Genomic DNA, 15,661 nt, shown 5'->3' with positions numbered 1-15,661 from the left:
GGAACAAGCATTTCCGACCGAGGAACCTTTGCAGCAGCAGCCAGTACCTGAGCACCGGCAACCGTTGGAACAAGCACCGCTGCTCGAAGAGCTTCAGCAGCAGCGAGCACCATTGGATCCGTTAGTACTCGTTGGTAAGTTTATAAATTACTTAAATGGCAATTATGGGTAATTTATAATTAAGAAAAAGGATTCGAAATGATTAAAAATAATTTGAAAAAATTTAAAAGTTTTCGATGTCCAAACTGCATAGATATAAATTTTGCATTGAAATAATATTTTCAAATCCCTTTTCTGGATCAGGGATGGTTTCATTACTTGTCCAAATAATTTACATTTAGACAAATATTTTTTATATTAGCAGATCCAATCGACAGCGACGATAGCGATAACTCACGCCCGGCATCTCCTGTACCTGCGAGAATCAACTTTGAACAAGACCCTTTACTGTACAATGAGTGTTCGCGTCCGGGTCCTTGTTCTATTTGCTTAATAAACGAAAGAGACATACTGTTTCTACCATGCAATCATGCTGTGATCTGTGTGGAATGTTCAAATACAATGTCTCGCAACACCTTATTGACGTGTCCGATCTGCAGAGCCCCCATCCGCCAAAAAATTTTTATCAATTTTTCCTAAATAAAAAAAAAAAAAAAAAAAAAAACGAAGAGATGGTAATGAGCAACTATTTCCTATGTTATCCCTGTCAATTTAACATAAATTTATTTTTCTCTCATAGCCATAGCTATTATCAAAATAGTTATGCGTGATTTATTGTTATTACGTTATTACTATTAATAATTTAATGTGTTTTGAATCTTTCAATGAAATTTTCTGCTATTATTATTTAATTAAAAAAAAATTTGAGTTTAAATATATTTATAATTTATTTTTATTTATAAGAATTTGATGAGCTGAGAAGAATTATTGACTACTAAAGTCTTTCATTTTTAATCTGAGACCAACGAAGTAATTATTATTATTATTATTATTATTATTATTAAGTTATTAAATGCTCAGGGGGGTTGTCCCCGGAGTCCGATTCTCCGAGGGCCCAGCCTGAGCTCCATCCATTACTGCTGTACCACTCCGCACAACAAGGCGGTTAGTGATCACAGCAGGCCAAAGTCATTTTCCTAAGTAGACGGAGGGAACCTAGTATGACAGCCTTCTGCATCCTGACCGCCAAGAATTCAGCTTTTGATGAGCAAGCTGGAACTCTGGCAAGTGAGGATACAAAAGACTGTTTCATCCCTCCGAGGACGCCAACAATCAGGACGACGAGCTTGACACGGTAACCTGAGTAAAATTTGCCAATTTCAAACAGGAGATCCTGATATATCTGTCTTTTGTGCTCTTCTTTGGCTGAGATGTTGTATTCAGCCGGGGCCGAGAACTCAATGACATAAATGTCACGAGTAGCCTTGTCGAAGAGCACAATATCAGGTTTGTTGTGATCTATCCGCCGAGTTGTTGCAAACGGCATGTTCCAATAAATTTTGCAACTGTCATTCTCAACAACCTGGGGAATATCTCCTGGTAGATAAGGCAGCACTGGTGTCATATCAATACTGTAGTAATGACGAAGATAGTAGTACAGTACTCTCAGGGCAGCGTTGTGACGCTGGATATATGTACCTCTCGCCAACACAGGACATGCCGACAAAAGGTGCATGAGCGTCTCCGGATGTTGTTTACACATCCTACATGACGTGTCCAGAAGCTGCACCTGGAGCACCTTGCTACGGTATTCTAGAGTGTTAATGACACCATCTTGGCAGGCAAATATGAACCCTTCAGTCTCGGACATCAGGCCAGCTGACTTTAAGAAGGAAAACGTCAGCTGGGTGGACAAGCCATGATCACGCACGTGTTTGAAGAACACGCTGTGCATGGACTTGTCCATCAGTTCGCCTAGGAGTAGTTTTTCCTCGGCGTTCCTGATGACGCTCTTGAATTCCTCCTTTCGGAGTTCCATAAGAGCGTTTATCTCTCCAAGACCAAGGGTTCTTGCTGCATATATAGCTGCCTTATACAAGAACGACCCCTTATGCGCATTCTCATGTTTATGAACAATTTGCATAAGAAAGTCATCCTCATCTGCAGTGAAATTGACAACTTCGTGTGTTAAACCCAGGACTAAACGATCGTGAAGCCGCTCCAAGCTCTGCAAGCCTCTCCCACCGATCGACCGGGAGAGGTATAATCTGGCGACTGATGAATTGGGGTGCATGCTCCGGTTCATGTTGATAGTCTTACGGGTTCTGATGTCGAGATCTCGCAGATCCTTTCGGGCCCATTTTAAGACACCGAAAGAGTATAGTAAGACTGGGACAGCAAGCGTGTTAGTAGCGGAGACTTTATTTTTGCCGGAAAGTTCGGAGGACCAGATTTTCCGGAGTCTCCTAACATACTCGCTACGGAGAGTTGCTTGGACTTCGGAGACCGCATGCATGCGGTGCTCTTCCATTCCAAGATATCTATACAACTCTCCGGCATCTAATTGTCTTAAAACGCTCCCATCTACCAACTCGACATCATCACCCGTAACAGAGCACTTACCCCTCGCCAGATGTACGACCGCACACTTGTCCAACCCAAAAGACATTCCGACATCCCGCGTGTACTCTGCTACGATGTTAAGGGCCGCCTGTAGATGATCTTCATCAGCACTATACAGCTTCAGGTCATCCATATAAAGCAGATGGGTAATCGAGTATTTTCGATCACCTGGAGGCCCCACAGAGTACCCACGAGTTTTACGGAGAGCAACAGATATAGGCAGCAGTGAGATGCAAAACAGCAAAGGGCTCAAGGAATCACCTTGGAAGACCCCTCGTTTGTACTCTACAACTCCGGTTATGTGCAATGCGTTTCCACTTCCAATGTAAAAACGCGTTCGCCAGAGCTGCATTGTACGCCGAAGGCATTCCACTATTTCAGGATTGACCCCTAGGCATTTGAGGAGATATAAAATCAACTCATGAGAAGTTGAGTCAAATGCCTTGCGATAGTCGATCCAGGCCATTGACAGGTTGCGTTGATAGTAGATCGCATCTTGTGTGACACATCGATCAACTATCAAGTTCTCTTTGCAACCTGACAGGCCTCTTTTGCTGCCACGCTGTTCATATATCTGTTGCCATACAGGTTCTATCTCCTGCAAAATACGGTTGTTTAAAATTTTTGTAAAAATTTTATAAACCGCATTCAAGCAGGTGATAGGCCTGTAATTCTTTGGGTCAGACAAGTCACCTTTTTTTGGTATCAGTACGGTTCGCCCTTCCACGAGCCAGTCTGGAATCGGTTCGTCAGCTCTAATGTACGATGTAAATATACGGGCCAGATGGAGGTGGGTAGAAGTAAACTTCTTCCACCAAAAGACATTTATGCCATCTGGTCCCGGGGCAGCCCAATTTTTGCTGCCATTTAGAGCTGAACGAACTTCATTCACACTGACTGCAGGGCTCTCTTCATCAGCATTCTGTCTACGGTGTTCCTGACAGAATGCTTTAAAAGTCGTCCAGAGCTGGAGTATTGGCGTTCACGTTTGGTTGATCTCCATACAACTCAGTCCAAAAAGCTTCCACCCGCTCAGGTGTTGGATAATTCCCGGTAACATCGGTCTTTGGTGTCAGAAAGCGTGAAGGGCTGGATCGAAACAACGAGTTGTCGACCAACCGCTTCAGCCTTTTCTCTAGTGACTTTTGGCAGTCACTAGAGCCCGCAATTTATTGAGAGACTCTTCCTTGATGACAAGAAGAGTACTCTTATTCAGTGTGTGATGACGCCACCGAAGTTCAGCAGCAATGCGCCGAATTCGGGGCGTGTATGCTCTTTGAGTTGTTTCAAACTCAATCACACACTGAATGCGGGAGACCTGTTTCCGGGATCTGTCAATTTTGAGTCCAAGTTGTGAGATGCGCTGTCTCAACCTTGCCTCGATCGAGAGACAATGTCTCTCTCTCGGAAAAGCCGAAACTGCTGCACCATACACAACCTGGCTCACAGTGAGCAGGGTGGAATCCTCCAGGATGTTTGCACGGAGATCTTCATTTACCGCTTCTAGCTGTTGTTGGGAGTAAGTTATCTTTTTAGATATACTTACTTGCCGTCCTATAAAGGGATTGTTGTCATCCAAGGAGGAACGGCGTCGCTCTTGATGTAATTGCGCCGGAAAGGAAAGTCTATTAGACTGCCTTCTATCCGGCACAAGCGATCTTCTATTACGCCGAAGATAAGCGGCATAATTACGCAGGTGTTTAGGCGTAAAATGCTCTAGCTCCGGATGCATATCACTCCAAAGAGTGTGCATCCGGGCCATATAACCGCTCACCCCCGGCTCGCTACGTTGGTAGCACACCAAGAGGTCGACTCGTAGTTCCTCCGTCCACTTAAAGTAAGTCCTTAAAGCGCCAGGGTCGTCATCGTTCATCGGGTCCGGCGTGCTCCTCCCACCTGATGAATGGTCCTCATCCGAAAAGGACCGGTTGTGGGGAGCACTTCTGAGATTACGTCTTGTTGTAACTCAGTATTTCAATGCAGTGGGTAGTTGGCCCACTGCATCGGCTACGTCGTTCGCCTACAGACCTGGTGTTATGGTCTGCGTTTCCCGCGATGCGCCGCTTGGAGGCCACGTAGCAAGCACCGCTTATTATTATTATTATTATTATTATTATAGCCATACCCAATCCAGTTTTAAAGAATTTTTATTCTCTAATTTTGATATCATTATTTTTCTGATAATTATTAATCACACTTTCGACGAATGAAAATTATAATTTTAATTCACTGAAAAGTACAATATCAACTTTGAAAAAATATTTGGGATGGGACCAAGCCAGAATTGGGTATGGCTATAATAATAATAATAATAATAATAGAATTAGTTAAATTATTATTTTTATTGTGATGGGTGGGTCTACCTTCCCGTCTATATATATATATATATATATATATTAGGGTGTGCCAAAAAAAGACGATATTTTTTTTTTTTCACTCTTAGCCCAAAATATGATAGGATATGTCTAAACAAAAATTCTGTCAAAAGGCCATCTCTTAATTTCAATTTTAAGAGCTCCTTCATCGAACTTTAAGTTTTCCCATATAAATAACATGGAAAGTACGGTCTTAAACAGTATTTTACCCTGCAAGCTGTGAAGAAAATTTTTTTTGATAAAATGAATGATTGGGCCTTTTTAAGCATTAAATTTCTGAGAAAAAATTTCATTGAGTCATAAATCAATCGTCATTATTTAAGTTTTTACGGATCTTTGAAATTTGAACTTTTTGAAAATTTTACGTTTTTGCATTTAACAGCCAAACTATTGGAGATAGAAAAAAATTAAATGGCAATTTTGTAGTTCGTTTGATGCTCTATAACAAAGTTTTTAACAATTTTTTGTATAATCAATAACAAAAAGCTACAGACCTACAAAGTTTTGTTTTTATTATTTTTCACTTTTTTCAATTGAACTATCGATGATATAGAACAAAAAATTTAGTATAAATTTTTTAGTATATCAAATTTGCAACAAAATTGTATAGGTGAGATTTTTCGTATTATTGATGGTTAAAAGTTACAGGCTCAACAAATTCTATTTTTATGATTTTTCATCTATATCATGTAGTATATCAATAATATATATAAAAAATTAATAAGAAATATAAAGTACATTCAATTTTTTACAAATTTATGCTTGGTAAACTTTATATACTGTCTGCAGTTCCTAGATCAAAAATTGTTTACTAAAATCCAGTAAGAATCAGAAGAACTACTATAAGAATGTGTGAAATAGAACCCTCCTTCAAGTTGTTTACTATGACTAGATTATTATAATTATGGTTTATGATGAAATATACACGATTAGATTAAATAATGATGATAATAAATTTATAATTACTTTGCAAATAAAACAGATAAAAAAGTTTTTTATAGTTTTGATTATATATTTAGACTCTAAAGAAATATGTTTCCTTTTCAATATCAATTAATCGCAATTTAACCTCTCCGTTTAAAAACTCAACATTTCAAAATACTATTTTTTGTCTCTCGTTCAAGCAGTTATTGATGAAAGTACCGCCTTTCAAATATCACTAAAAAATTAAAAATTCATTTGCTCCTTTAGACTTTTGACTAGTAGTCGAATTTAACTAATACTGAAAACTGACATGAGATTTAATACTAGATCATAGTGGTTTTTCAGATAACAAATGACTATTCGTTGTAATGTATAATTTGATCGTAATTTTGAAATAATTTTCTAAAACTTAATGAACATTTTTATATTCCAGAAAAAGCATGACAGAGATGATTATAAAGAGCTTTTGGAATTAGTGTTAATATTCTTAGGTGGTACTCCGAAAAACGGGATCAAATTTAGAGCTCCAGGACCAAATCATCATGCAAGATGGATGGCTAAGGCTCTATATGCTTTAAAAATCTTCATTTTTAAAAACAGTTTAAAGTCAATGCAACTGAAGTAAATGGACTGAGATATGTCTGCTTATTTCTAGTTAATTTCTACACGGTTTCATGGTTTAATGCACCTTCTGCGATAAAGTCATCCTATCAAGATTTAAATCTGATCAAAAATCTTTATGAATTCCGTTCTGTCCATAAAAAAATGTCTGAAGCAGCAACGGTGACATTTTCAAGACACTTATGGTACTTGTCAGAAGAGTTGGTCGGGTTAGCTTTGTTTGATGACAGAGTTTCCTTACATGCTAAGAGACAAACCGTAACTGCAATAAAAACGCGAGAAAGTAATGCTTCGAATTCAAAAATTTATCGTCAAAGACGTAAGCTTATTATTATCGAAAAACATCGAAGATTTTGCTAGCAAGCAATCTCTATTTTTGTTTGAGCAGTATCAATTACCGTATCAATTTATGGACAAGGATCCAGAGCTCTGGGCATTTGATCAAGATTATCTACATTGCAAATCTGTGTTTTCAGACTTAAAAGTTGTCAACGATCTCGCTGAAAGAGGTGTTGCATTAATCCAGGACTACAACAACTGCTTAACGAGAAATGAAGAACAAAAACAATATTTATTGCAAGTTGTCGAAGAACACAGAAAAAAATTTCCTTACGTTACCAAAAATAAAATTGTAGCTACTTATTCAAAGAAATAAAAAAAATTTAACTACACGATTGAAACTATGATAATCGTTTTTGTCTGTTATTTTTATTAAGTGATTATAAATTTATTATCATCATTATTTAATCTAATCGTGTAAATTTTATCATGAACCAAAATTATAATAATCTAGTCACAGTAATCAACTTGAAGGAGGGTTCTATTTCACAAATTCTTATTGTAGTTTTTCTGATTCTTACTGGAATTTAGTAAACAATTTTTGATCTAGGAATCTCAATCTTGCTGATTTAAAAAAATTAACCATTTGTCTCGATAATCACTCAATTTGTATTCATTGAATATTTCTTTAACGCAAAACATTACTGAAGTAACAATAATATTGTAACGATATTGAACTGCAGACAGTATATAAAGTTTACCAAGCATAAATTTGTAAAAATTGAATGTACTTTTATATTTATTATTAATTTTTTATATATATTATTGATATACTACATGATATAGATGAAAAATCATAAAAATAGAATTTGTTGAGCCTGTAACTTTTAACCATCAATAATACGAAAAATCTCACCTATACAATTTTGTTGCAAATTTGATATACTAAAAATTTATACTAAATTTTTGTTCTATATCATCGATAGTTCAATTGAAAAAGTGAAAAATAATAAAAACAAAACTTTGTAGGTCTGTAGCTTTTTTGTTATTGATTATACAAAAAAATTGTTAAAAACTTTGTTATAGAGCATCAAACGAACTACAAAATTGCCATTTAATTTTTTTTTCTATCTCCAATAGTTTGGCTGTTAAATGCAAAAAACGTAAAATTTTCAAAAAATTCAAATTTCAAAGATCCGTAAAAACTTAAATAATGACGATTGATTTATGACTCAATGAAATTTTTTCTCAGAAATTTAATGCTTAAAAAGGTCCAATCATTCATTTTATCAAAAAAAATTTTCTTCACAGCTTGCAGGGTAAAATACTGTTTAAGACCGTACTTTCCATGTTATTTATATGGGAAAACTTAAAGTTCGATGAAGGAGCTCTTAAAATTGAAATTAAGAGATGGCCTTTTGACAGAATTTTTGTTTAGACATATCCTATCATATTTTGGGCTAAGAGTGAAAAAAAAAAAATATCGTCTTTTTTTGGCACACCCTAATATATATATATATATAGGGGTTTTACCGTACTTCGGTGCTGTTTTTTTTTGCACCGTATAGTAACTTATTACCTCTATCATTCGTAGGAAAGTCATAAGTTTAAGTATGTCGCATTAGTTATTATGTAAAAGACTCTCAGGGCCTTTTTGAGTTATTCCTGTATATTTTGGAAATGCCGAAAAAACTATTATCTCCATAATTGAAGTAGATCTATCATTCATTGAACGACCCACACCTAAATTGAATTTATAAATAAATTTCTGTAGACACTGAGACGATAATTATTATTTAAATTAAAGAACTCGCATGAACTTAGCAAAATATAATGCTTTTGTTTCTGAGAGATGTCTCGCTGAGTGATATTTCGCTGAGAGTTGTTTCGCTGAGACTTTTTTTTCTATTTTTCTGAGAGTTTTTTCGCTGAGACTTTTTTTTCTAATAGTTTTTTCGCTGAGACTTTTTTCGATGAGAGTTGTTTCGCTGAGAGATTCAAAATATAGAGAAGTTTATATGTAATAAAATTTTTTCAGGGAGATTTTTAAATGAGGGATTCCTTAATGAGACTTGTTTTGGTTGTAAGAATTTATCCTGAAAGTTTTTTCACATAGAGATTTTTTTTGAGGCATTTTTAAATATAGAGAAATTCTATGTAGAGATGCTCCGGACCCCGCATTTGCATTTGATGTTGCAGCGTCTTTCGAAGGATAATTTTAATAATAATTATTTCACAATTTAAATATATTTATTTATTTATACAACGAAAGAAATTTTGTAATAGTACACATGATCGTTGTATTTATTATTTTAAATTATTAATTTATTAAATGTGTACAATTAACAAAAAAACAAATAATTAATATATTTATATAAAATATTAAAAATTAGTCAAATATAAATTCGCTTTGTTAATTTTCGTTATCTTAAAAATTTTACTTTTCAAAAATAAATTATATTATTCAAAATCGTAACACTCGATTAAGATAAAAATTAATTTTTTTTTTTAAAGCTTCAATATATAGATGCAAATCTTTATGAACTTCAGGCTGAGAGATAAAATTTGTAAAACGAAGGGTATCAGCATCTCGATTTTTCTTCAGCCATTCAATTAATTCACTTCTCAAATTCATTTTAGTGGCATGTCTTCCTACAGCTAAAAATAAAATAATTATAAGTTATAACATACAAACTATTATATAATTTAATTTTTTATTTTGCACTCATCGATTTTTATATTGTTTGCGTGTGGAATTTTTTTTGTGATAGTTTATTAAAAACGAATCCTAAAAATTATCAAATATGGCTGTCAGTTTCAGTAATTCAAAAATATAAAGTTTTTCGGGACCTCAAAATGTGATCGTCCGATGAAAACTAGATTTAAAAAAATATTTTATAGATGTTATAATTATTAATAACTAGAACTTTATATTTTTGATTATTTTAATAAATAAAGAATACACATGAATTTAGAAAATTATCGAGCTTTTGTTTCTGATAGATGCATCGCCTGAGAGTTTTACGATATAGAGAAGTTTCATTGTAAAGTTTTATACTGAGAGTTTTTTAAAATAATGATTTCTGCTGAAGGATTATAAAATGTAGAGAAATCCTCTGAAGAGATACTCCCCACCCGTTAATTTAACTACTTCTTAAGATATTTAAAACGTTTTATTATTTTTATTTATGTTGTAATTATATATCTAATTCATTTGAGTTTTCTTCAAACGTCAGAATGTGCCTAATTCCATCAAAACTTTCCACAGACTTATTATTTTTAAAAAAATTTAAAAAAGATAAATATTGTCGGCGACACTCACTGAATATCCATAACTTATTTTTTTTTTTATAATTCAGATTGTCTTGCTGAATCGTTTAAATTTATTGTTATTTAATTTGAAAATAAGATGAATTAAAAATTTTAATTCTTTGTTATTCAAAAAGACAATTTGTAAAATTAAATAATTTTAACAATGCGTAGTTTTTGTACGTACACTTGTTTACAGCACATAAATATTAATATTTTCAATTTAATTATTAGATTTGAACGTAATAGTAACGATAATTTAATAGAATTTATTCCGTTTTATTTAATAAAGTGATCGATTTGTTATCAAAGAAAAAATATAAAAAAAAAAATATTTCGATATTTGGAATTACTTTATACGCATATTATCCCAGTAAACACGTTTACGTCAATGTGACGTCAAAATGACATTGGGCTATGTCAGGATTTACGTAAGATACAAGTCACGAATGAGTCATATATGACTCATTATTTCACACTTCTTGACGTAAGATTCTGACGTAAAAATATGACGTAGTCATGACGTCAGTATTATGTCTCAATGACATTTATGACGTCAATATGACATACCTGTGATGTCTATATCATGATAATGATGTCATTATGACGTAAAAGTGATGTAAGTGATGTAAGAATTGTACCTCAGAAAAAATATTAAAAAAAAAATTTCTCAAAAATAAAAAGATGGCAATTTTGAAATTAATTATAGTGTTGTGGACTTATTACAAAGTTTGAAACACTAGTTATATGTTGATACTTGATGAAAAAATCCTGATATATGCTGGGCTCGAACTTGGGTCCTCACGTATCGGAGTCTGGAACGCTGCTCACTTGTCCAAGTAACGGTTCATGTCACGAAGTAAATAACTTATGTGATAAGCCTTATATGACGAAAAATGCTTATTTCATAATTTTTTCAGAGATTAAATGGATTTTAAGAGCTGGAATTGTATAAAATTCAATTCTAATAATTTATACAATTTTATAAAATTTCATTAAACTCATGAAATTTTATAAAGTTCTATAAAACTTTGTAAAAACTCTTATAAAAGGCTCTCTAGTGAAACTTGTGGTAATGAATAGGCAATTTATAAATTTTCATAAGAATTGATTGAATCTTACACTTTCAAAAATTTTCGTCTAAAAGCGGACACAGAGAACTTTCACAGAGTGAAATTTTTTCAGAGTAAACGATGTATCCGTGTCATTTGAATATTTTTTAATACTTATTGATTTCTCAAGACTCCAATTTTTTTTTTATTTAATTTTTTCCGAAAATTTAGTATTTTTCATTTGGATTTTTCTTCTTCAAAATTTCAATTTACAAAATTTAGATTTTTTTTTAATTTCAACTCTTTTAAGTATACCATTTTTTTAATCTATATTTCTTTTTAATTTCAATTTTTTTCGAAATTTGAATTTCTTTTATTTAACATACTAACAACATTATGAAACTTGATGTACACAGTAAAAAATTTTGCGTCATTGTGTCAAAATTTTGTGTTAAAATTTTATGTTAAATATTTAACATTTTTATGTTGATTTAACACAATAAATGTTAAATTTACACTTAAAAAAGTTAAATATTTAACACAAAAATTTTTAACACTAAAGTTTTTGACGCAATGACGCAAAATTTTTTACTGTGTAAAATACTATTAGTCTCGTCAATAACAATCATGGAACTGTTTGAATTATTTCAAATACAATGTTTCATAAGTAGCAGCACTAATGTCAGAAAATTATTTTTCAAGTAATAGTGCAATATTTAAATGACTGACATTTAATTTCTTGACGCGAAATCATAAGAAATTATATGTTTACTCGCTTGACGGTTTAAAAATTTAGAGTTCATGCCACATAAATTGAACTCGGTATTTTGTTATCAGTTTCACACCAAATCATTTATACTGAATGAAGTCGAAAATATTTTTACAATGGATAAAAGTACCTAAATTCATGGAAAAAATATAAGTGAGAAACATATGCAACGAAAAAAAAGTATTTCTTGCATCAAGAAAATTTTGACGGAGGCCGAAGTTATATTGGAGCAAGAAGTGTTTTAGTGTCAAGAAATTTTGACTTCATTCACGAAATGTTCAGTCATCTATAATATATTCTTAGTCCAAAGAAATTTACCTTTGAGTCAAGATTTTTTTTCTGCAGTGTATGGAAACATACAAGCAAAGATATAAAAAGTTTATATCCCACATGTATTTAATTTCTATGTTTTTTTCTTAAAAACGTAAATGAAAAATATTTTGTATGTTATTTGCTAATATGTTAGATATATTCATTAATATTATAAATTATAAATTTTTGTTATTAAGAGCGGACTTAAATTTGCAAGGTACCAGCTTAAATCAGCTGTTTACCTCTTCCTGATTCTTACTAAATTTTAAACCAATTTTCATTAATATTTAGCGATTAATTGTAAATTAGACATCTTGTTGAAGAAGTTTTATATTTGATAAATTTTGATCAATCGATAATATTAAAAAAATACATCCCCAAATTTTATCAATATTATGGAAAATAATCGTTTGTCACTGATTTAGAAAATGACTTTCAAATTACGTCAGTATTATGTACAATTGTGACAAATTATTGATGTTAAATAATGACTCACAGATGGTATCGGTATTACGTAAGACCGTGACTTGTCACTGATGTAAACACATGATATTAATCTTACGTCAAGATTACGTACAACCGTGACTTGTCACTGATGTAAACGCATGATGTTAAACTTACGTCAAGATTACGTACAGCCGTGACTTGTCACTGATGTAAACGCATGATGTTAAACTTACGTCGTTATGACATACAATGATGGCATTAATGTTACGTAATATTGTAGTTTATATATTATGTCAGTTGTACGTAATATCTAAGTCATTTCCGTTACATCATAGAGAAGTAATAAACTTACATCAGTATGATGTCAAAAATATATCATATATTTTTACATCATAATTGGATCACAAGACAGGTCAATTTTACGTCATATTTACGTAAAATATTGTGACATTCTATGACTTATAAATGACGTCATATTGAAGTCATGTGTTCACTGGGTAATGACAGATTATTACTTACAGATGCTGTTTAGTGTAACAATATTTAATTCGATAATTAATTAATTAAAAACAAAAAAAAAGAAAAGGCTTTTGCTAACTTCGTGTTAACTGAGGATCAGTAGCGTTGATATTTTGACTTTGCACATGACAGTCGTTTTTCGGTTTTTTGAAAATTTAAACCAACGGCTCTTGCATAGTAATTATATTACATATAATTATATTATTGATTTGAGTCAGTAAATTTTTCACTTGAGACCAAGTCAGGGCTGGGCTTAAAGCACAAAATGCAGTGATAGATTAGGCCCGTTAGCTTGAGGTGATCATCTGAAGCGTGGATGCATCATCGGCGTTAGCATTGGCCCACCAGGGAATCCCATTCGAGTCGCGAATGCTGGATGCATCGCACCTGGGGACAATGCCCCGAGCATACCTGCAATACCACAAAATATAATCAATTATGATATTCCGTGAAATGATATTGTTTTTATTTTATTTATTTGCATAGAATTGTCATTCTAATAATATTTATGATAATAATAATAATAATAATTATTATTATAATTAATCTATCTGGTACAATTTAGAAAGAAGGAGAAAACATTGAAGCAGGACGCATGCAGATTATTATAATCAAAGTCTTTTTTAATGATTAATCACGTACACGTTTTGTGTAGAAAATTTTTTGACGTTAGAGATCCGAAGACTCCGATACCCGTACTCAAAAATAGAATTAAAATTAATTTATAAATTATTGATAATAAAGATAATAAATATTTAAATAAATAAAAGCGTTCATCAACTACTTTAATCACAACACCAGGATTCCAAGCTATAAAATTGCTCACCCGTGTGTCTGATGAGGACCACGAAACAAATCAATCAACGGCCCACATCTGTAGACTGTAGTAGTTGGAGTTTGAACTTTTTCTTTCAGTATTCTCACTTTGAACTCGTTGTACTCAAACATCTTCAAAAAATCTTCTTTAGTCATTTCCAGACGCTCAAATGGTTGCCTTTTCCTTTACAATGTCCTTCTACAAAGATTCAAGAAAAGGGAAGTTCAGGGTTGAAATTTTCTTATCTCCAAGATGCAGAGACAACCTCCGTAGACACGTTCCATTGCTTCGCTCAGTATGTGAGCACTGGAGTGCCAAAAGACTTGTTGACCATCAGGGCTGTCAAATTAGAGTAATTCCAACTTGCAATCACGTTCTAAAGGTCTGTCAAGAACCCACAGTTCATTGTTAATCTTAGTAATCATCGTATTGTCAGCAAGACGACAATAACTACTCACGATTCTCAGGATCTATCCAAATTTACTATATATGTAGACTAATTTTTTTATGATTTTAATTTTTGTCATAACTTTAATTCAAATTTTTGTTTTTCAATCAATGTAATCGCATACGCGCTAGAAAGAATATTTCAAAAAAACAACAAAATTTTTAGAGCCAGGATTACGTGTAAGAAACACTCTGAAATCACGTTGAGCTATAACTTAATCAAATTGTTTTAAGACATAAAACAGTATTCCAAGAATAATTAAAAGATTGAGTGTTTTTGTTTTCGATTTTTTTTAAATATCTTGATATTTTGTTTGAAACTATGTATAAATTTTTAACAAACTTAAGATTCTAAAATAAAGTTCAAGACTTTCTTCGACATTCAGAGGTAATTGTATGTCAGGTATCAATACACCTACCAATTGACAAAACAATTCATTGTACAATTTAGGCTCCAGAGTATAATCAGATTTGAGAATATTAACAGCATTTTCATCAATTGGTTTCTTATAATCCCTTGCCCCAATTACTTCAGGAAAATAATACAAACAATTTGGTTTTTCTGGAGCTATATGATGACTTTTTTGTTTTCTTATATGATGCCGATTCCACTCATGACGAATCATTTTTAATTCAGCTCTAATTAAATGCCCAAAACAGAAGCGTAAACATTCAACATGTAATATTGATGAATCATTATAAAGACCTCTCTCGCGTAAATCTTTAAATTAATTGATCCAAAAATCCAAACCATGACGTCTAAGTTGAGACCAATAACTTTCTATACGCTGATTAGACGTACTTTTGCCTCTAATAAAACTTTTCCAACCAGCTAAATTATCATCATGATGAAAACGTAGACTTTGCTGAAGAGCTTCAACAATACAATTTTCTGTACCACAATCTGATCGAATTAAAGTTGGGAGTAACTTTAATTTTTGTACCGCTTTTAAAAAGTAATGTGCAACAATTTCCGGTTTATTATTTGATGTAGCGACATCCAACCATATAATTTTTCTAGAAAATCCATCAAGACATCCGTGAATAGCGAACCCAAAGGGTTTCAATTTATCGTGGCCATAAATGTGCCAAAGGAAATTAGGTCCAGGAACAGAGTATTTACGTCTCAATAATCGTCGACGAGACCTCTCTTCGATAGAATCTGGATCAACTACATGTAAAATTTTATTAACTGTACTCCTCTTCACTTTTAAGCCATAAATCAGAT

General features: G+C 32.8%; 1 protein-coding gene and 1 long non-coding RNA gene across 2 annotated transcripts in view; one reads left to right on the top strand and one right to left on the bottom strand.

Annotated features, from left to right (window-relative positions):
- Positions 1–664, top strand: part of LOC123261862 (early nodulin-75-like) — a 1,226-nt gene extending 562 nt beyond the window's left edge. Inside the window, exons 1-2 of the mRNA XM_044723732.1 lie at positions 1–134; positions 362–664. The exon at positions 1–134 is cut by the window's left edge and continues 562 nt beyond it. Of these exons, the coding sequence (XP_044579667.1) occupies positions 1–134; positions 362–639 (412 nt within the window). The 3' untranslated portion in view covers positions 640–664. The remainder of the gene's footprint in view (positions 135–361) is intronic.
- Positions 665–9,170: 8,506 nt separating this feature from the next.
- LOC123261871 lies at positions 9,171–14,498 on the bottom strand. The gene is made up of 4 exons (XR_006508793.1): positions 14,445–14,498; positions 13,996–14,370; positions 13,249–13,580; positions 9,171–9,419 (listed from the first exon to the last, which is right to left on the bottom strand). It is a non-coding gene; the product is annotated as an uncharacterized LOC123261871 (long non-coding RNA).
- Between the last annotated feature and the right edge of the window lie 1,163 nt (positions 14,499–15,661).

Source organism: Cotesia glomerata, linkage group LG3 (genome assembly GCF_020080835.1).
Source record: "Cotesia glomerata isolate CgM1 linkage group LG3, MPM_Cglom_v2.3, whole genome shotgun sequence".
NCBI classification, from domain to species: Eukaryota; Metazoa; Arthropoda; class Insecta; order Hymenoptera; family Braconidae; genus Cotesia; species Cotesia glomerata.
The sequence above is the reverse complement of the archived record's forward strand: the minus strand, read 5'-3'. Positions and strand labels throughout refer to the sequence as shown.